This window comes from Callithrix jacchus, chromosome 2 (assembly GCF_049354715.1).
Source record: "Callithrix jacchus isolate 240 chromosome 2, calJac240_pri, whole genome shotgun sequence".
Lineage (NCBI taxonomy): Eukaryota > Metazoa > Chordata > Mammalia > Primates > Cebidae > Callithrix > Callithrix jacchus.
The window spans coordinates 133,030,001-133,052,271 of record NC_133503.1 but is presented as its reverse complement, the minus strand read 5'-3'; the positions used below and the strand labels follow the sequence as shown (position 1 = coordinate 133,052,271).

The window sequence follows — 22,271 nt, the reverse complement described above, 5'->3', positions numbered from 1 at the left end:
TTTCTCAGAAGATTCCCACTCTAAATTCGCTGTGAACTTTATCAAGGACCTAGAGCTATGTGAAGGTTAAGAAGTTGGCAAAAAGTCCAGGGCCAAGACCAGTCTTGTGGATGCAGAGAACCGTTCCTGGGTCCACGGGGCCTCAAGCTACTTGCACCCCATCCAGCAAGCCCTCCTCTGCCTCCGAACCAAAAGGACTGTTTCTTTCCAGGGTGAATTTTTAGAACTCTTAGAGTAGTCTGCCTAAAGCTTCCCTCCCACCCCACACCTTTCCACTCCTCACAATTACATCTGCATGGGTTGAAGGCACTTCTCATGAAATAATAGATTTAAACTGCCCTGTCCCTCGGCACCACAGCCAGGTGGCTCCAAGTGTCTAGTGACCTGACCTGGCCTGGGCTAATGTTTGCCTTGGTCAAGTGTGCAAAAGGGAAGAATTGGAGGGCTTGAGCCCTTCAGACTCCAAGGAGTTTAATGACATAATGGCGTGAGAACTTAAATATAAAACAGGAAGAGCAACTAACGAAACTTACAACATAAAACCCCCCTCCTGTCATTTTTATAGTAACAGTAAAACACTTTATTGAATTTATGAGCTACATAATGGCTATGAAGAATGTAACTTGAATTAGAACCAACTCAGAAGTATAATATCAACTATAAACGCTTTTCTATTACACCATCCCTTTAGCTTTTTCTGTCCTCTTTCTTTTAACCAAGGGACATTGCCTTCCTCAGACTTACACCAGAGACAGACTTTGCAACTTGTTAATACATCTTGACTCTTCCTCCAAAGCTCTACAGCCCCGACAAACCTCCCTCCCAGGGTAAGACACTCTCTGGGGGGTGCCCATTGCCTTTCAAAACCTCAGCCCCATTAAAATGCATTTTAGAAAAGAAACCAGTTAGTCTTTTCTTTGCATAAAGCCTGTCAAATCGAGAGGATCTCTGGGGATATACATCAGGTATTTCATTATCTGTAACTCTACATTGTAATGGCCTTTTCAAAATAGAAACGATGACCCCCTTGGAAGTTTATGAAAAGCATCTTCAGCCAAGGGTGCAGTGTGTGAGTGAGGGCGGTGGCCAAGTTACTAAAAATGACTAGACGTCGGGGAGCATAGATCACTCAGCTAAGCAGCATGCTAGACTCTGTTTTCTGTTTCCATTTCACTCCTTAAGTCTTTCTGCTCCCCAAGGATTTTTTCCGAAGGGGTAATAAAATAAAATGGGTGAAACAAAGCCTTAAGCCAGTTAAGTCTGAAAGACATGTCATCTCATCTAAAAGGAAGAAACGGACCATTTCCATGCCTAAGGCTGACAGCAACGCCTGAGCTGGCAATAGTGCTATTCCATTTGATTTATAGAATAATGGGGTGACAAATGATGACAAAAATAAACTTTTACTGCACTGAACTGCTCCTTTATTTATGAAATTTGGCCAAGTAGTGAAATCTTTTATCTGCAAGTTGTAACATGGAGTGGGAGCAAGCGATTATGGTGTGGTAATAGTAATCCAGCGATGGAGGCCGAGTCTGTTGGAAATGGATTGAGGTAAAATAACTCCCGCACCATGATAAATGTGAACAGCGCTTTGCTGACAGATGATCTAACAGGTGTTCATAACAACTATATAAGAGGATTTATTTATGACCAGCCACAGCCGCAGCACTGTAAATCAACTCCAGCAGCTGCACACCGCTGAAACCAAGTCCCTGATGGAGGAACGGTGCAGGAGCCCAAAGAACACAATTCACTCCAGAATCTTAATCATCAAATAACATTTTTTTAGGTAATTACACCACAGCACAGAAATCATAATTACTTTCAATTAGAAAACTGGGCTGTCCATAACTTTGTTTACAAAATATTTTTATTTAGGCCCTATGGTTTTGATGAGGCCCGAGCAAAACGAAGACTTTGGAAAAGGAAACAGGGCTCTTGGGTGATGAGGATTTCTGTGGAACGCCAGTAAGAGACCCTTTCACACTGGCCTCACTTTTTAAAACTTAAAAATCAAACCTTAAGTTGGAGGGGCTTTTGGTGTCCCTCAAATTTCTACATCAGGTCTCCCTTATCAGCATGTTTGAGTTCTTATCTTACCCTTGGTTGCCATGCCTAATTTTATATATGGTTTATTGATGAAATAAGCATTCAAAAGATGAACTCGTTAGAAATGATGTTTAAATTTAGCCTGAAGGGCCTACCTTCATACGACCTTTCTTTACTTGGCAAAAGCAGAATTTAACACTTTTCTTTTTGTAGGTCATGGTGTTAACAATTCCTTACCATCCATGGAGTTGGTTGACCCTATCAATGAAACAAAACTTCTCATTCATCACATCACTAAAGAAAAAAAATGTGGTTCTTACATGGGGTAAGAAAATGCTTTTCTGGCAGGGGGTGGGGCAGAAACGGGAATCTTGGTGGGGTACTGTTGGACAAAGCCAATTTCTCTTCCTCTGCTATGTTCTGATACCGTCTCCTTGGTAGCCTCTCTCCCTTCCCTCCTACCCCAGGAGGTGAGAGGAGGTGAGGTTTCCGTGCTCTCTTCAAGTGCCCAAGCATCATCTGCAGTATCCAAGGCCTCACATGATTGAGCCTACTGGCAAAATTATCTACCCGTTAGGTTTCCTAAACATCTCTAGATCTCAGGATAAAGATGTTTCTAGAGTTACACCTGGATTTTTGGTGTCTCTGGTCCTTAATATTGCAGATGAGAAATCCGTGTCTTAGACAGGTATTAAAGGCAGGTTCAAGTCAGTTTCTGAGGGTTCAGAGTCTTCAGTTGCACATATTTATTGAATCAGCTAGGAATTATAGGCATAAGTGACTATGTACATAAAACTGGCCCCAGAGAAAGACAAACACAAGGGAAGAAGATGAGAAATTTTAATATCACCTCAGCTCACAATCATTGAACCAGTAAATAGGTAGTAACAGAATTTAATTTTAATTTTTTTTTTTTTGAGACGGAGACTCACTCTGTCTCCCCGGCTGGAGTGCAGTGGCACAACTGCGACTCACTGCAACCTCTGTCTCCTAGGTTCAAGTGATTCTCCTGCCTCACCCGCCCGAGTAGTTGGGATTACAGGCATGCACCACCACACCTGGCTAGTTTTTGTACTTTCAGTACAGACGGGGTTTCACTATGTTGGCCAGTCTGGTCTCAAATGATCTGCCTGCCTGTCTCCCAAAGTGCTGGGATTACAGGTGTGAGCCACTGCACCTGGCTAGAATTTAATATTCATTAGGTACTTTGATACTAGGTCTGAAAAGAATCATTTTAGAACCTGCAAAGGTACAGGAAATAACTAAAATCCCCAAGGAAATATCTAAAACTGGCCTCCAAGTAGAAGAGTAACACAAACAATGCCTGCTTCTTCTGATCTCTATCTAATTCAATGCTTTTCCCAACCTTTTTTTTAGGCCTCTACACTATTTACAAATGCAGGATATTCTCATCCATGATATCCCAACCATTCATTTCTCCTCTAAACCTTTCTGACACCAGGGACCGGCTTTAGGGAAGACAATTTTTCCATGGATGGGGATGAAGGGGATGGTTTCGGGATGATTCAAGCGCATTACATTTATCTTTAGATTCTCACAAGGAGAGCGCAACCTAGATCCCTCACATGTGCAGTTCACGATAGGGTTCGTGCTCCTATGAGAATCTAATGCCGCAGCTGATCTGAAAGGTGGCAGAGTTCAGGTGGTAATGCTGGCTCACCTGTCACTTTACCTCCTGCAGTGGGCCAGGTTCCTTAACAGGCCACCGTTGTGGTAGTCCATGGCTCAAGGGTTGGGGACCGCCTGCTCTAAACTACCACAAGCCATTGAGGTGGAGACATGGGGAATGGCTTTGAGAGAGAGGGACTGTGTGAGGGAAAAAGGAGAAGTGAGAGCAAGGAGGGGGAGAGGAAACATCACCTTCTTGGGTGTGGCCAGTGTTGCTTTCTGTACAAAGGTATTTTCAAAACATTTAAAACGATACAGCCTCAGCTGAGAATAACATATTCACCCTTCTTCCATGCCTAGAAACTCTGTTTTCTCTTCTATATATCACCCCACTTTTAAGACCTCACTAGCTTCCTTGCCTCTGTGGAACCTTCGCAGATCTCTCTAGCCCACTAATCACTTCTTCCCCTAAACCCAAAGGTACTTACTGGTGTTACTGACAGCTAATCATGCCACACTGCCTCACAGTGTTTCTTACAAACCATCTCAGCTTTCAAACAGCTATGTCCCAAGTTTGTTGGTCAAGTGATCATGTGGAAACTAACATACTTTTCTTAGAAAACAATACCACACAGTGGTCAGCTTCCCACGTCAGATCACAAAATTCTGCTTACTCCACAACACAGCTGAAAAGTGGTAGGGAAAAAAGGTCATGTTACCAAAGTAGGCTGGAAGAGAGTGAAGAGATCATCAAAATGTTTCCTGAGGTTCTAGAAGGCAGAGTGCGGGTTAGGGAAGAGGACTTAAGAAGATAAACAAGCATAGTTGAGAAGTCATTGTCTTTCAATTAATCAGCCCCAACTGATCGAAGAACAAAAGTGTGTCCCCCATGGCCGGCCAGTTCAGTGTGGTCACCTGTGTGGGGAGGCTGTGGAGGTGAAAGGGTGGGTCCAGCAGGCCTCTGGGGCTGCTCACAGAAAGCTGTAGGACTTGGCACCTGAAGGAAGTGCAGCTGGGGCAGAGGCAAGCCTGGATTAGGATGTAAGCAACATTTATTTGCAAACCAGGGCTCACTAACTTAGGGAGGCCAAGATGCCCATTCCTTTATTGCCAAATAGATGTAGGTTTCTTGGGTAAGTACAGAGCGTAACTTGTATTTTACCACACCCCTGAATGAGGTTTACTGTAGTTCTCCACGTTGACAGTAGACAGACTTTCCGCAAAAAGGGAACAGTAAGGCTCTGTTCTGTTTTTTCTTTCAGAGACAAGGTCTCACATTGTCACCCAGGCTGGAGTGCACCCAGGCATGATCACGGCTCACTGTAGCCTCCAACTCCTGGCTCAAACTATCCTCCCATCTCAGCCTCCCCAGCAGCTGGGATTACAAGCATGCACCACTACCCCTGGCTAAATTTTGAACTACTTTAGAGACAGGATCTTTCTCTGTTGCCCAGGCTGGTCTTGAACTCCTGTCCTCAAGTGATCCCCCCACATTGGCCTCCCAAAGCCTGGTAAACAGTGCTCTTTTTATCCCTCTTGTTTCATGAAAAGAGGATTTCTTTCTCCTTTTAAAAAGTTCCCTAGAAGGTCAGAGAGACTACAGAGGGGAAAGAAGTCAGGGGAAAGATCTTAGGTTTTCCTTTAGCTGGTCCAACTTTTCTTTTTTTTTTTTTAAATCCTCCATCATTCTGGATTCTTATTCAGATTTTTTACCTTTTCTGACATCTAAATTCTTAACAAGAACATAGGTTATAAGGGCAAACTTTTTGTAAGCTATTCTAAAGTTATTCATACATTTGCAAATAGTTACCAAGAAGAACAAGTATATAGTATTTTAATTTGAGAAATGCATTGTTACAGTCTCTTTGGAATAAAAAAACCTCTCCTTATAATAAATAAAGCAAATGTATTGTGATATCAAAAATGAGGCTTAGTCTGAAAAATACTGTGAGAGCCATTCTTCAAGATCGGTGTACATAAAATGTCCCATTAAGTGAACATTAAAATGAAAAAATACAGCTAGAATTAAGAATTCAACATTGACTAACTTGACTCAATGGAACAATTTAAAGATAATCATGGATTATGATAAAGTTAAAGGAAATATGAGGCAAGGAACTCTAAATCACCACACCACAGAAGAAAAAAACTCAAACCTTTAACTTGGGGCTTTGGTCATTCTTCTGTTTTATGTGAAAAATACTTTAATGATATTAGGCTACTTGTGTTAAAATGGTTTCAACTGGTGGCTCAAACTACAATTGATACATACCGCCCGCTGGTTCATACTACATTATATTGTTGATTTAACATAATTTTAAAAGTTAGCAGCCAAGAATAACTTACTCAAAAGTAAAGTCCTACTGAAATTTCCTTAGTTTAAAAAAATACAAATGTAGCGGGGCCTGGTGGCTCACACCTGTAATCCCAGCACTTTGGGAGGCCACGGGGGGCAGATCACCTGAGGTCGAGAGTTTGAGACCAGCCTGGGCAACATGGAGAAACCCCATCTCTACTAAAAACACAACATTAGCTGGGTGTGGTGGCACAAGCCTGTAGTCCCAGCTACTCCGGAGGCTGCAGCAGGAGAATCACCTGAACCCAGGAGGTGGAGGTTGCCGTGAGCCAAGATCGCACCACTGCACTCCAGCCTGGACAATAAGAGCAAAACTCCCATCTCAACAATGACAACAACAACAGCATCAACAACAAAACAAATGCATGACCTATCTTTTAAAGATGAGTGCCTAATTTAAGGAAAAATAAAGGCTTTCTCAATCATAACATGCACTTTGCCTCTGCCTGAAGACAGCACATATTTTTTCTTCAGAAAACAGATATTAAACCTGCCAAATTCTAACATTTCAAAAAGTTATTGACTTAAAATTCAAAGTTATGAAGCTCTGAGAAATAGGGCTAATACGGAAATACCAATGACCTGTGGTTACAGAGGGGCTTTTGGGTGTGTTCCCACAGTGCTCAGGCTCCACAGGGAAGTGGAACACATGGCTTCTGTGCATTGGTACAGAATAGTACAGAATGTACACGTGGTACAGAATCGGTACAGAATGGTGCAGAATGTACATGTGGTACAGAATCGGTACAGAATGTACACGTGGTACAGAATCGGTACAGAACGTACACGTGGTACAGAATCGGTACTGAATATACACGTGGTACAGAATGGTGCAGAATTTACACGTGGTACAGAATGGTGCAGAATGTACACGTGGTCCAGAATCGGTACTGAATGTACACGTGGTCCAGAATCGGTACTGAATGTACACGTGGTCCAGAATCGGTACTGAATGTACACGTGGTACAGAATCGGTACAGAATGTACACGTGGTACAGAATCGATACTGAATGTACACGTGGTACAGAATCGGTACTGAATGTACATGTGGTACAGAATCGGTACTGAATGTACATGTGGTACAGAATCGGTACTGAATGTACATGTGGTACAGAATCGGTACAGAATGTACACGTGGTACAGAATGGTGCAGAATGTACATGTGGTACAGAATGGTGCTGAATGTACATGTGGTACAGAATCGGTACAGAATGTACATGTGGTACAGAATCGGTACTGAATGTACATGTGGTACAGAATGGTGCAGAATGTACATGTGGTACAGAATGGTGCAGAATGTACATGTGGTACAGAATGGTGCTGAATGTACATGTGGTACAGAATCGGTACTGAATGTACACGTGGTACAGAATGGCACAGAATGTACACGTGGTACAGAATCAGTACTGAATGTACACGTGGTACAGAATGGCACAGAATGTACATGTGGTACAGAATCGGTACTGAATGTACATGTGGTACAGAATCGGTACTGAATGTACACGTGGTACAGAATCGGTACTGAATGTACACGTGGTACAGAATCGGTACTGAATGTACATGTGGTACAGAATCGGTACTGAATGTACACGTGGTACAGAATGGCACAGAATGTACACGTGGTACAGAATCAGTACTGAATGTACACATGGTACAGAATGGCACAGAATGTACACGTGGTACAGAATGGTGCAGAATGTACACGTGGTACAGAATCGGTACTGAAGGTACACGTGGTACAGAATCGGTACTGAATGTACATGTGGTATAGAATGGTGCAGAATGTACATGTGGTACAGAATTGGTACAGAATGTACACGTCTTCTGTACAATGTGTACCTGCTCTTCCCGAAGAAATCTGTCCATCCTCTTCCCAGAGATTCAGGGCTATATTTCTGGAGCAGTAAAATTGAACCATTTTGTTTACTCTTGTCATCTCACCAGCTTGAAAACTTAATTTTTCCAGTCTGTTTTGTTTTTCTCAATATTTATGTTCCAAGAAAGTTTCATTCTTTTCTTTTCACCTTTCCTATAATGCTTCAATCAATGTATAGTCTCTTCCTTTTGGCTTTTTAAAAATCACTATGTATGTGGCCTATACAAAAAGAACTGAGTAGCTTATACCAACAGAAAGTCCATTACCTTGTATCAAAAAGGAAGTAAAATTTCAACTAGTTTAAAAAATGTACAAAAGTTAACTTGGAAAAGTTATCTGGCTATAGAACAACCTTAAAAACAGTAACTTTCTTAAGTTAGCAAACAAAATAAATACTCTAGGGAAAGATGCTAATATGTTGACTACATAACTAGCTTTCGAAATTTCTGTAAGTTTATGCTAGTTAGTTTCCAAAGTTGGGCATAAGGAAAAATGAGATTCAAAGAATTTATTCAGCAGGCATAATAGACCACGTAATCAGATTTCTACTAATAGATCAAAACTGCATTGAAAGAGATGTTTATTTTGCAACATGAAGATTTTTGTTTTTGTTATTAAATACACCATTTTTTTTTCCCTTGGAGTAAACTATAATATGAATACAAAATTTACTTGGTTTGGGAGTGGTTTTTCTTTTGCTAACTAAACCACATTGCTTCTCTGCATAATGTAACATGCTAAATATTTACTTTAAAATAAAAAAAAAACTTTAGCATATGAACTTTAGGATTACTAATAGTTTCTCATTGCAAAGACAAATATGATTCATATGCTAGTTTATTTATCTTATTATTGAGAGATAATTTCATGATGACAGTTATCAATAATCAATTACAATATGAAGAAATTCAAAGAAGAAAATCTTGCAGAGACCGCATTTTTGTATTTGGATTTAAAAAGTATGCAATCTTATTTTCATATACCAAGCTGAGAGGCCATTTAGACTATTTCTTGGCTAATTTTTGCTGACTGCTGAAGGGAAGATGATTTCCAATGAACTTTAAGTATCTCATTCATGTCTACCATTGTCGAAAAAGAAGGAAGATGAAGAGGCCAAAAGAAGCAGCAGGACAGGGAAAATGCCACATGGATTCAAGAGTTGAGATAACTGACAGTAAAATATATGCTCTTTGGTTAGCAAAGCAAAAAGGGGGAAAGTATTGCATACATGACAGATACACACTAGCATTCTAAAGCAGAAGACAAGAATGTCAAGAGTGTATTCTTCCCCCACTGCCAGATGGAAGGGCTATTATTATAAATGAAAGGCAGCAGTAGTGGATGCCAGGCACTTTTGTTGTGTGCCAGATTCTGAAGTCCAGATGTAAGCAGGTTACCCCTGAGACAGGACAGGCTTCAGTTCCCGCAGCAGAACAGAACCAATCACAGTTTTCTCAGTGTTTATGATAAGCTGGGCTGTAGAGCCTTCCTTCAGTTCCACTGTGACTAGCATCAATGACCCACTGTGAACAGTTTTAGCTGCAAACCTGGAAGAAAAAAAGACCTTTTATCATGAGATGGGGAGGGAAAAGGAGATACCATACATTCAAATAGGTTTAAAATAACTTTTTCTCAAATGAAATAATTTGCTGCAGGCTCCCTACTGCCAAAAACCCAAAGCCAAGCATTCTTCTGAAAAATCAATAAACCGTCCAGCCCATGCTAACCACAAGCAGGTAATTTTCGTGCACATTTAAAACAGAACAGAAAAAGGAAGTCTATTTTACTTATTAGTTTAAACAATAGATGCATGTGACTAATTCTCTCTTACAGTATATTTGAGAATCATTCATCCATTTGATATTTAACATTTCACCATGCATAGGGCCATTTTAAATAAGCCACTGTATTTTTATTTTTAAAACATGTTAAGGTACCTTTCTCAAAGAGCTTCCAAATTTAACTCCTCATATCTGAAAACGATTATGTAATACGTTAGATAATTTTATGTACATCATAAAATTCTTACTTTCAATGAATTCACTCATGTAAAAATATTCAAATTAAATCTCTAATGTTAATGATGACATGAAACAAAATCACGTGACAGCGAAGCGCTGTCACTTCCCTTTTTCTTTGTTTTTAAATGTAGAACATTAGATCTTTCTTTTTGCTTTAGAATGTAACAGAGGAAACTTGAGGTCTAATGCACTACTTCTAAATTCCAAGACATGACGAACCTACTGATTACATGGAATTAAAAGCAGAACTAGCCTTTTAAGCACTGCAATTGACTGAAAGACCGTTGTAGGCACAACGAACTTCTGTCAATCCTGCTAATTCATTCTGCACGCACAGTTGAGCCTCAGGGTTGTGAAGGAAGAGGACGGGACCCTCCCAAGCCTCCATTTTCCACATGGAGCATGTTCCACACACTTTTTGGGGGAGGGGGTTTGACTGCAGGGATGACTGGAGAAAAACAAAGTTGCTGCACATGAGCTTTTGAAAACACTAACAAGTGTAGAGCAGGTCTGTGACCTCCTGTGACCCCACTTTGCAGGGCCAATCCCCTTGCCCCTTTCTCTATGACACGTGTCTGAATCTGAGCCATCTGCCTCAATTTGCGCAACATCTTCAGCCACAATGGCACCCAGTTAGCCCTGACAACAGCTCACAATACATAAAAATAAAACTGCCTCGCTAACAGCACGCTGCGGACTATTCAAGAGCAAACCAACTGGTCAGTGTCTCATGTCTGACAATTAGCATGGGCCTTGCACAGAGCCCACGGTCTCCACAGGGATCTGTTTAATTACCATCAACATAAAAGAGGGAGTTTATCAGGACACACTCAGAAAAACTTCACTCCCGACTTAATTAAAATATTAGCCACTTAAGCAGGAAGCAGATTCTCTTTAAATGAGAAGTAATTTCTTTTTTGGGTTTTAAGAAAATAACATCAAGATCTCATAACACATTAATTTTTTTTGAAGCCAAACAAGACATTTTTGGCCAAAATAAAATGATAAAACTAGGTTTTCCAACAATTAGAATAACGTATCAAAACCAAAACAGATACGCTAATTTTACTAAATTTCAAATATTATAAACACTTTCAAATATTATAAAATGTTAGATAATGGGCTATCAACAAAATATGTTAGAAAATCTTCCTAGTCATTTATTTGCGCACTCTACAAGCATGCTGAAACTTGTAAGGAATCTGACAGAGCAGTGTTCCTACTGAGAGAAGGAATTGTAAGTAACCAGTTTAGGAATATAAATCATACCAATGTTTTTAAAGAGGTTTTTATAAACCTTTTAACACATTCATCTGCTTTTCAGATGTACACGAGACATTATGAACTAGGTACTTCAATTTCATCTTTGAGAAAACATAAAGATCACCAGCACCAAAATGATCTCCCTTTCCAAGGGTTCCTCACAGATTTATGCATTTCTTTTGTCTAAATTTTCAGGCTCTTCTGCTTCATAGGATAATGCCGTTTGTATATTCCTGTTAAATCACATCACCAAAAGATATGAGGTGGCTCTATTTTCCCATTCATTTATGCAACTTTTCCCACAGATTTGGTCATCTCGTAATTCACTCAACAAATATTTCAACAGAGGTCCCTATTTCTGATAGGTTTATAATTATGTAAACAATGGTCTTATTAGTCCCTTTATTTACTTAACACTTGTGCCTTGGGACCATAGAGAAGGAGATTATGTCTGAATAGGAACACAAAAGCACTGTTGTTTGAATTTCAGGGTTGCACAGCCCCAAGGCACATTTTATCTCTTTTCTATTAACAAAAACTTAGAGTTAATGTTATAGTTAATATAAAATTGGCAGAGACAAATGTCAATTTTGGTGTCAGTATGTTGACAGAGATTAGAATTAGTATCTTAGACATGTTTTTGAAATCCTATTACCACAAAATTCTTAGTACTATAAAGAATAGGGGTAGGAAAGAAAAGAGGCATGTGCTTACACTGCAGTGGAAACAAGCTAAGCAAATCATCCTAGCAACAGAATCTGCTAGCTGGTGTAAAAGCTACTGCCTTTATTAACTAGGTCTCTATGTTTTAGTGGGCAAAAATGGTGGAAGCAATGTTTTAAAGCAGAAGACTAGAAGATCAGATGTTGTGACATTCTCATTTCACACTTCAGAAAGGATATATTTAATTGGAACACAGCATGATCAAAATTGGTTTGTTTTGGCCCTTGGAAGGCAAAAACCATCATCCAGATTTATTCATTATTTAACTCTTGCACAGGCTATGCTTTAACATACATGCAAAAGATAATTATGGAAAGAGTACTAATTAATAAGTAATAAATAGCTAGCTTTGGGATATCAGAAACATTGATTACAAAGTCAGTGTTGGTCAGATTTTATATAGTAAACTTAATGGCTGATATCAGAACCTCTGTACTTGGCCTCAACCTAAGATCACACCGTTACAAAATTTTTTCAAAGGGCATGAGAAGTTTTTGGTCACTATAATACTGATAGCAGCTATCATTTATTAAGCGCTTACTGTGTTCTGGCAGTGGGTTCTAAGTACTTCACTGGAATTACTTCACTGAATCCTATGAGGTGGGTTACTTTATAGATGAGGGAAGTGAGGCCCACAGAAGTTGAAGAACTTACTATCAAAATAACACACACACACCAAATTCCTGGTTGAGCAGCAATTTGAATCCAAGCATTCTGATTCCAGGTCGCACAAATTCTGTTCATCTGTACAAAAATGCACCTTTAATAATTTGTTTTTATCAGTCAACAGATAAGGTTTTTCCTATTTAACTTCTATGCACATAACCTATTATTGTTTCAAAATCATTAAGAAGGAAGATTCTTCTCTTCAAACATCGTTTACTTGACTTTGCAGCAATGTGGAATTCAAAGCATGCTGACTTGATTCCTCGTCATATTTTAAATTTCTGCCTTTAAAGATTTAAAATATTTTAAATATCCCCTACTCTACACTCCTTAAAGAGACACCAGAAATAAAAAATACAAAGCCTTTTTGAATGGAGCTGTAACACACGGAGGGACTACAGGGAGACCAATCAACCTCGAAAAGCAGTAACACCACAAATGAGAACAAATAAGTGCGATGACAGTTAAAAATGTATTGCCTATGTATGATGGGTTCCATGTTATTAAAAGATACCATCTAGATATTTTTCATTTCATTCTACCACCAACCACTCGCTGTTTGTAATCACCAACTGAGAAGGTAAAACTGTTTGGATATATCTATATTTCATCTTATTAAACGTCTCTTTATCTATTATCTCTAGCAATTGACATTTAATCTTTGAAGCCTATAAGAATTCTTAATATTTACGAAAAAGACAGAATAAGCTGGTTGTCAAAGCTAAATTTAAAAAAATGTTTCACTCTTCTTCAAAAGTTATTTTGTCTTCACTATAGTCAGAATTATAAAAACAGACCAAATAGTAACAACAAATTTGAAAAAAATCTATTATCTATAATACACAGATTTATTCCCCATGCACTTAAACTATACTTTTTAAGATTTGTGACAAATTGGCTATGAACCATAAATGTTCTTTGTTAGAAGGAAAAGAAATCGTACAACTCAATTGTTCCAACAATGAAAATTAACAGTACAACATGAATTTAAAAATATTTATCTGAGAGACTGCATCAGTCTCCAGGGTAGTCACAAACATCACATTTTTTTTATACAGAATCAGATTTGCTATACTTAATGCAACAGCTCTAAGACATGCTTTTTCTTCTCTTGAATACTCTTCCTGGTTTCTGATTTTTCTATTCTGAGTTCAATTTTCTTGTGCTTTCTGTTCTACTGGTTACCAGAAGCTGTGACAATGACCCACTCAGGCTAAAACTTTTTTTTTTATACTCTGTACATGAAGCCTTCAATTACTGCCTGCTGAAGCAGACAGAATCCTATTAGTAAGAAAGACGATCACAAGATGCAGTGCCCTGCCCTAGCTGTATAAAAATAATTAGTCCAAAGTTGACAAATGTGTAATGAAGTCGCACAATCATTATATGTAAGAAATACTGGTTTGAATAAGCCTCCTAAACATCAATACCAAAGCATAGTGATTTGGAGCATTATCTGCCAAAGGATTTAAAATTATAAATCTTTATTACCTTGAGTTAATATAGTAGAACATTTTAAACACGCAGAGAATTTGTAAGTTGTAAAAAAATTCTATTTTGCTGACTATAAAACTGTATTTTAAAGTTAAACCATTAGACTATTGAATTAATAGTGAGGGATAAAAAAAGTGTTTAGATGTGATTTAAGTTTAGAGAATTTACACAAAGCAATGTGTAAATTTTCCTTATTATTTAAAAAAAAATCACCTAACAATATTGTATTTTCCTCTAACGTTCAAATGAGAAAAGTTAAAATAAAAAATAAACAACCACCATAATTTAGGACTCTCTAGTTTCTACTCTAATCTTTAGTGATGGTATAAAAAATTATTCCCCACACTATCAGGCCAATGATGCATTCTCTTTCTTTATACAGGAAAGCTAAATAATCTAAGGGCACTTGCTTAAAGAAGACATAAAACATCCCAGTTATTTCAGAGCACTTCTGGTTTCTCTGGTGAGGTGGGGTGAGATGGGATTAACAAGAGAAAACTAACAATAAAACACATACATTCTTACCCCATTCTCTTCGATTCCTTCCAAATTTTCAACACAGAAAGAAAACTATCAAGAATACCCTTCTTTTATTTTTACATGAAACAGTTATACATTCCTATTAGTAAAATTGTTGCATTACAGGACATTAAATGGTGAAGTTAAATAAAACTTAAATACGGAATGTTTTAAAGTAAAAATCAGCTGTGCAGTTTGGTTACTTCAGAGATATCCAAATATGCTTTCTGGGTGAAAATTAACTGAGGTTCGCATTTGTTTGTCAATGAATTTATGCTCAGGGCCTGCAGAGTTCAAAGCAGTCAGATAAAAAAGCAGTGCTGTCCTCTAGTGGACAGCCACCAACCTGGGAAAGAAATGTTTTGATTACTGAAGAGATTCTACAAATCCTGTCTTTACTCAAAATTTGTCATATTGTAGAAAAGAACTAAACCTGATATTTTTATACTTAAAACTGTTTATACAAAATTTTGTTTCTGTTTATACAGTGAAGAAGGTTGACAGTAGTATCAGGACTTACAAAATTAGGGCAACAAGACGTCCAATGTTATTTGATAAGAAAAAACTGGTTTGCAGTACAATTCTCCAAAATTACCCAGAATTTAAATTCCATATAGTTACCAAGAGAGAAGAAAACAACTAACAAATAAACTCAGTAACTCAATAAACCTAAGAACGGAGAAAGGGAAATATTAGAGACACCATCAAGAAGTGTCTTTGCCATTTGTGTTTGCAACCCTAGCACTAGCAAAATCCATCATAAAGGTTTCCAAAAAAAATATTAAGTGAAGGAGTTACACATTATAGATCTTTTTAGGATACCAAAAATAACATGTGCCAGTATTTCTCCTATTAACAACCTTTAAACAGGTATGTAATAATGGTGATTAACTGGATGAGTTTAAGGTCTAGAAATGAAACAAGTTGGCCAGGCATGGTGGCCCACACCTGTGATCCGAACACTTCGGGAAACCAAAGTGGGAGGATTGCTTCAGCCTAGGATTTCAAGAACAGCCTGGGAAACATAGGGACACCCTGTCTCTACAAAAAAACAAAAATTAGCTGAGCATGGTGGCATGCACTTGTAGTCCTAGCTACTCAGGAGGCTGAAGCAGGAAGAATGCCTGAGCTCAGGAGTTCAAGGTTGCAGTGAGCTATAACAGTACCACTGCACTCCAGCCTGGGCAACAGAGTGAGACCTTGTCGAAGAAAGAAGAAATAAAAGAAAGAAAAGAAAAGAAAAGAAAAGAAAAGAAACAAGTTGTTCTTTACCTGTACTTGAATTAAATAATAACATTTTTATTTTAAACTTGAAATAAGCTGTCTTTATGTGTGTTGATAAATTAAAAAGTTGACTGCCTGGTTGCCATGGATACACTGTTTCATTCACAGCACCAGACTTTCCTAATAGTTAAGGACCTAAGTGACAATAGTAAAACAACATTTATTCGACTAAGATTGTAATTATCCACAAGTTGCATATGTTAAAAGCTTGCAAATTAAAAAAGTGACAGGATAAACAAAATCCAAACTACTAATTAAGATATGGGGGGGAGGAATATCATTAGTGAATAGAAGTTAATAATGAAAGTTGTTCCAGAATCTTACTGTATAAGTTAAAAACTAAAATAGAATCATAGCAGAGACAGGGCACTCTGCCTTCACTCAAATATCACATTTTCTCCTTACAGGGTTAACTTGTGGTTCATGAAAGGGCAAAATGAGTAGGTAAGTGTGACAACTTTTTCAACTATGGGTGAAAATGTGAGATGGCTGAGACTGCTGAAAGACACACACAGTTATGGTCTAAGACTGTTTTACAGACACTGCTTTAATGTACTCCTATAGCGGACAATACACTATCTTGCTGGAACATTCTGGGATATGTGTAAGAAAAATTAAACCAAACATCTCATTTACTGACATCCCTTACGGACTAACCAGTAAAAAAAGAAAATACGTAAACATAGGGCAAAATATTTTAAAACGTGCCATGTGGCATTACAGCTTGATAACTCAGGGCAGTCTCAAACTGTGGACTTTGGAATATTTGCCTTCTAACCACTTGGAGTACTGCCTAAAATAGAGATTCCTGGGCGCTGCCTCAGACTTCCTGAAGCTGAGTTTTTGGGGTGGGCTCCAGAAATTTGAGTTTGACACAAACTCGCACATACTTCTTTTGTACAGAAAAACCTTAGTGATTTTGGAGCTATAGGTTTTTTGTTTTCTGCTTTTAGGCCACTGCACAACTCCTTACTGCTGTTATCACAGAACACGCAACATAATAAAAGCAAAGCATCTCAGTTTCCACGACGCTGAACACAAACCTCCTTCATAAACCCTTCTTGGATATTTCACAGAGAATCACAAGGAAGTTTTCCTGGCCCTGAATGAACCTGGGATTCCCACAGCTAACATTTCTAATCTCCTACCTTTGAACACATTAGGTCTCACGCTTTCTCCTTTGCAGTCCATTCATATACTAGTTTAATCCTGTCCATTTTTCCCTTCTAATAAACGAATACACTTTATTTATGTATTTTTTTATTAGTACTGTCTTAAATAATACGCGTTAAGACCATCACAATGTATAGTATAACGCATTCAAATAAATTTGAATATCTTACACAGGAAATGAAGATATTCAGTTACATATTTAATAAAGGTTTTTTGAAGAGGATGGAACTTCTCATTCTTTATTACTCCTTATCATGCAGTAACTGTAATTTGGAAAACAGAAGATTGACACAATGACCATAACTCTGTATCTCTCTCTCTCTCTCTTTTTTTTTTTTTTTTGAGATGGAGTCTCGCTCTGTCACCCAGGATGGAGTGCAGTAGCACAATCTTGGCTCATTACAACCTCTGCCTCCTTGGTTCAAGCTATTCCCCTGTCTCAGCCTCCAGAGTAGCTGGGACTACAGGTGCTTGCCACCACACCTGGCTAATTTATTTTGTATTTTTAGTAGAGACAAGGTTTCACCATGTTGGCCAGGCTGGTCTCAAACTCCTGACCTCAAGTGATCCACCTCCCTCAGCCTCCCAAAGTGTTGGGATTACAGATGTGAGCCACCACATCTGACCACTCTGTATATCTCAATGAGATGATTTTGTTCTCAAAGAGCAGGTTTTTCAAGTAAGTACGAAAGAAATGAAGATAAACTTGAGTCTCTCAATAGTATACTGTTTGGCTCTGATCCTATCATTCATTTAGAAAATTACAATTAAAAATCATATAATAGAACAGTAGATACACTTTCTCAATTGATTTTGAAAAGTATTAACTAAATTGAAAATGTTCCTGGTTTTTAAAGTGAATTTCATAAAACTCGTGCTTCTTTAATTGGCTTTTTCTTAATGAGGGCCATGTTCTGTTGCTGTGTTAGGAATCATTTTCCAAGTGTTCAATTAAAATTTGTACTTTATACCATTACATAGTTCTACACATTAATAAAGGTTCACTTTTCCTTGGATAATTCTTATATTAAATAGTTCTTCATCTGGTATTTAATGTAAAAATATATACAATTGGAAGAGTGGTAGAAATAAATTATTCCAAAATTAGGCAAGGGAAACTCTATTCATTGAAGGATTAGAACGACTACACTAATGCTTATTAAAAGTCCTCTCAGAAAAAATAACCTGAAAAATTAAATGGAATATAAGCCAGCCAAGAATAACTTATCAAACTGAAAACTTTAATCTCTTAAAATACTATTAATGAAAATGCTTTTCATACCTGGTGTTTTTAAAAATAATCCCAAACTAATTACCATTAATAAATGTTAGAGTGGCTTTGGTCCTACTCTTTATAAACTCGAAAACATACTATCACAAAAGAATAAGGGAATCATTCAAAATCTCATAGGGATTTCAATTTTCTCGTTAAAAATTAAATAATATATAAGCTTAGAAATAGAAACTTATTAATTCCATAGAATAATATAATATGGAACACTATAGTTAAAAACATTTATTTCAATAAAATGGTAAACAGTTAATTTCTATTATTATACTGTAAACACTAATTCCTATTTCATTTTAAATGAAATTAGGAAAAGCAAAAAAAAATCTGTACAAAAGTACAGGTTTATTAACAATTGTTTATTCTTCTTTTAATTGCTATGAGCATAAAAGAATGACAAAAAGTGTGACATATACAGGATAATTTATGTCAATTGCTGCATAAAAAATACAAATAACTGGCTGGGTGTGGTGGCTCTTGCCTGCAATCCCAGCACTTTGGGAAGCTGAGGTGTGCGGACCACCTGGGGTCAGGAGTTCAAGACCAGCCTGGTCAACATGGTAAAACCCCGTCTCTACTAAAAATACAAAAAATTATCTGGGCATGGTGGTGGGTGACTGTAATCCCAGCTACTTGGTAGGCTGAAGCAGGAGAATCGCTTGAACCTGGGAGGCAGAGGTTGCAGTGAGCCGAGATCGTGCCAGTATACTCCAGCCTGGGCAACAAGAGCAAAACTCTGCCTCAAAATAAATAAATAAAATAAAATACAAATAACTTTAGGTGTTTGTTACCTGGAAGCCTTCTAAAATTCATAACATTATTACATTCATACTTTAGCTATAAAAGCAAATATGAAATATTTTCAATTCAGTATGGTGGGACTTGAGAAGCAAGTTAAGCCAGCACAGCCTATTCTTAAGTATCTACAGGCATTTTATTCCCTTCTGACTCTGTATTAACTTGGGCCCTCCCCCAGGTTACAGAATCAAACATCAGGCCAATGATGATAGGACTAGAACAGAAAAGCTTCAAGGCACTGTGGATGAGTATGAGTACCACAAATATTGAGTCTTAGTTCAATCTCTGCATTCCAAAGTGAAATATAAATGCTTCCTAGTTGTGTGTCTCGCCTGCATTAGCATGGACAATTGAGAACTGACTATAATTTTAATTTAAATAATTTGAACAGGTATTATAGGTATTACATTCCAAACCAGCAAGACAAGTTACTGGCAAATTATCTTTAATAAGAATTACACAACTGTGCTAAGAGTCTGTCTATCTCCCTATAAAAAGATAGCTTTCATTTTATGTGGCTTTGTAATTTCACTTTTCTTCTTTCTCTTTTTTTTGAGACAGGGGTTCACTCTTGTCACCCAGACTGGATGGAGTGCAATGGCGTGATCACAGCTTGCTACAGCCTTGACCTCCATGGGCTCAGGTGATCCTCCTACCTCAGCCTCCCAAGTAACTGGGACCACAGGCTTGTGCCACCATGCCGGGCTGAATTTTATATCTTTTGTAGAGACAGGATCTTCCTTTGTTGCCCAAGCTGGTCTTAAACTCCTGGGCTCAAGAGATCTGCACACCTTGGCCACCCAAAGTACTGGGATGACAGACGTAAGCCACCTTGTGCAGCCTTGACATTTTTTCTTCTAAGAAACAAAAATCTAGACAGCTGCCATTGCTTTCAGAAAAACATTTTAAAAAGCCAAAAACAACCTATATGCAAAACAAAACTAAACTAGATGTTCCAACATAAATAGTGGCTATTCTATATTTTTTTGTACATTACAAAAGAATGTATTAAAATAAGACTGGATACTAGGTGTGTCAGGTAAAATTTCATACTGAAGAAGTTATAGTTGACATAGGGCATTCTGGTATTTTAGTAAATTTAGTAATTCCAAGGACCCATAAATAAAACAAAACAGCTTCTGTTAGAGAAAATTACCTAGGAAAGTGAAAAGAAGTATTTAAAGCAGAATAAAATTAAAACAGAAAAACTCAAAATCAAAGTATTCATTTTCACTGAAAAGGCTTCTGTTTACTCTTTTCCATCCTGAACAACATTAACTGATAAAGAAGTTGTATTTTTGTGGTGGTCTGTATGACTTTACGACCATTTTCTTATTTTATCAGCACCCTACATGAGATAGATGGAGCCTGTCATAAATTAAGAAATGCAAGCATGAGAATTCTTGAGCAACTTAAGAACCCTATATTCGTTAAAAAACAGTACAAAGTGAATCTATTTTTCGACTAGTACATGCAGTTTTTATTCTGGCGTGATTAGTACAGTGAAGTTAGGCAACTATGAATAGAGAAATGGCAGATCAGCTCTTCTGAAGTCAAATTTAATGTTCTTTCATAGCTATCATAGAATTTCATTTCAATCCTCCTCAATCCTCCCCCACTTTTTTTCCCTACCACTCATTTTCAAACACATGAGGAATGTAAAGCACGTAGGAAGCTATAGCTTGCCCAAGAATACCAAGTCCATTAGTGGCAGAGTTAGGTCTAAAACCCAAATCACCTGTAGCACTTTTCATATGGGGCCTCTCTTGGTCCTGTGCTAATTGAAAAAAAAATGTTTTTTAAGGTCTGCAGGCCTTCCCTTTGATGCTAAAATTGTTTTCTATAATTGATAATTATATAAAAAAAGGGCACACTAAACATACCGCGTGTAGATATTTTTAATGGCAGAAGTATGCCTGCCATGAGATGGTTGCAGTGAATTCCCTTAAGCTCACAGAGGACTATGCAACAACCAAATGGATAAGAGATAATTATTTTTATCTTTATATTTATTTAAAGCCACTGGCATTCATAAAAATCTAAGAGGGCAAATATTAATCACATTTTCTGCTGCCTTTCAGGACAAATAACTTGGATCCCATAATTCAGATGCTTGGAGATAGAAAATATTACTGATCTAAGAAACAGAAGCTGTATTTGCCCCCATGTTGGTCATCTATCAGCTCTTTATTAACTGGAAGCAGTCATAGGGGATGCCTATCAAAAGGAAATCTGTATGTAGTACCCAAACTTTCTCCCTTTCAATTAAAAAAGTCCAACTATACTGCTTTATAGAATAGTTCTTCCTGTACATCTATTAAATATGGCAAAATAAGATGAACTCTCAACCATCTCATAAAGGGTAAGTTCACAAATTACCAAGCTATTATAAAATATGAATATACTCTGTATATCTTTCAAGAAAGATCACACCAGTATGATAAGGATACTCTGAGATGGGAAAGAGAGCCTTAATGCAAACCAATCAACGATGATACCATCAGGAAAAAAAACAAAGGGAATGTGTTTGTGTGTGTGTGTGTGTATATATATGTGTATGTGTGTGTGTATATATATATGTGTGTGTGCGTGTGTGTGTGTATATATATATATGTTTAGGGGTTATTTCCAAATAATACAATAAATTTACAATTATATATTTATACATATTCAAGTCATCTTCACCTTCACATCATATGTGAGTGAACCTACCTGTGTATATTATCCTGGCCAGAAGGAACTGCACCTACATTGGCTACATTTACAATTTTCTGAAAGATCACAGAGGGAGTGAAATTCTGTGGTGCAACAATGATTATGGCAGAAGTTTCATTCATTCCTGTTAGCATTCCTGTAAAAGCAAAAGAAGGCTCCCTTTTACTAATTTCTTTATGAAAATTACATTTAAACAATTTTAAGCTCATGGCCAAAATTTAAACATTTTTCAACAAATGAAACACCACTTTAGGATGTAATTTACAAGATAATTATAAAACTAAAACAAAATGCAATTGTTTTAAAGATTTTTTAAAAAATCCTCATTGTATAGGGAAATGTGTAAAAATGCAGTTAAAAATCACTCAATAAATCTAATTTTAAGTATAATAGGATTAAAAACTTAGAATCACA

The 22,271-nt window shown here is 37.4% G+C and overlaps 1 protein-coding gene across 4 annotated transcripts in view; it reads right to left on the bottom strand.

Moving 5' to 3' along the window:
• Nucleotides 1–8,476: 8,476 nt before the first annotated feature.
• Nucleotides 8,477–22,271, bottom strand: part of AP3B1 (adaptor related protein complex 3 subunit beta 1) — a 285,752-nt gene continuing 271,957 nt past the window's right edge. For 2 of the 4 annotated variants that reach the window (XR_013532268.1, XM_035291344.3), the window contains 3 exons: nucleotides 21,855–21,993; nucleotides 9,851–9,886; nucleotides 8,477–9,460 (listed from right to left, as the gene is read on the bottom strand). Coding sequence is in view for 2 of the 4 variants with exons in the window: in XM_035291344.3 (XP_035147235.3) it covers nucleotides 9,856–9,886; nucleotides 21,855–21,993 (170 nt within the window). In the remaining 2 variants the exon portion in view is untranslated. The remainder of the gene's footprint in view (nucleotides 9,461–9,850; nucleotides 9,887–21,854; nucleotides 21,994–22,271) is intronic. The other 2 variants (XR_617963.5, XM_002744838.6) reach the window with 1 other exon arrangement.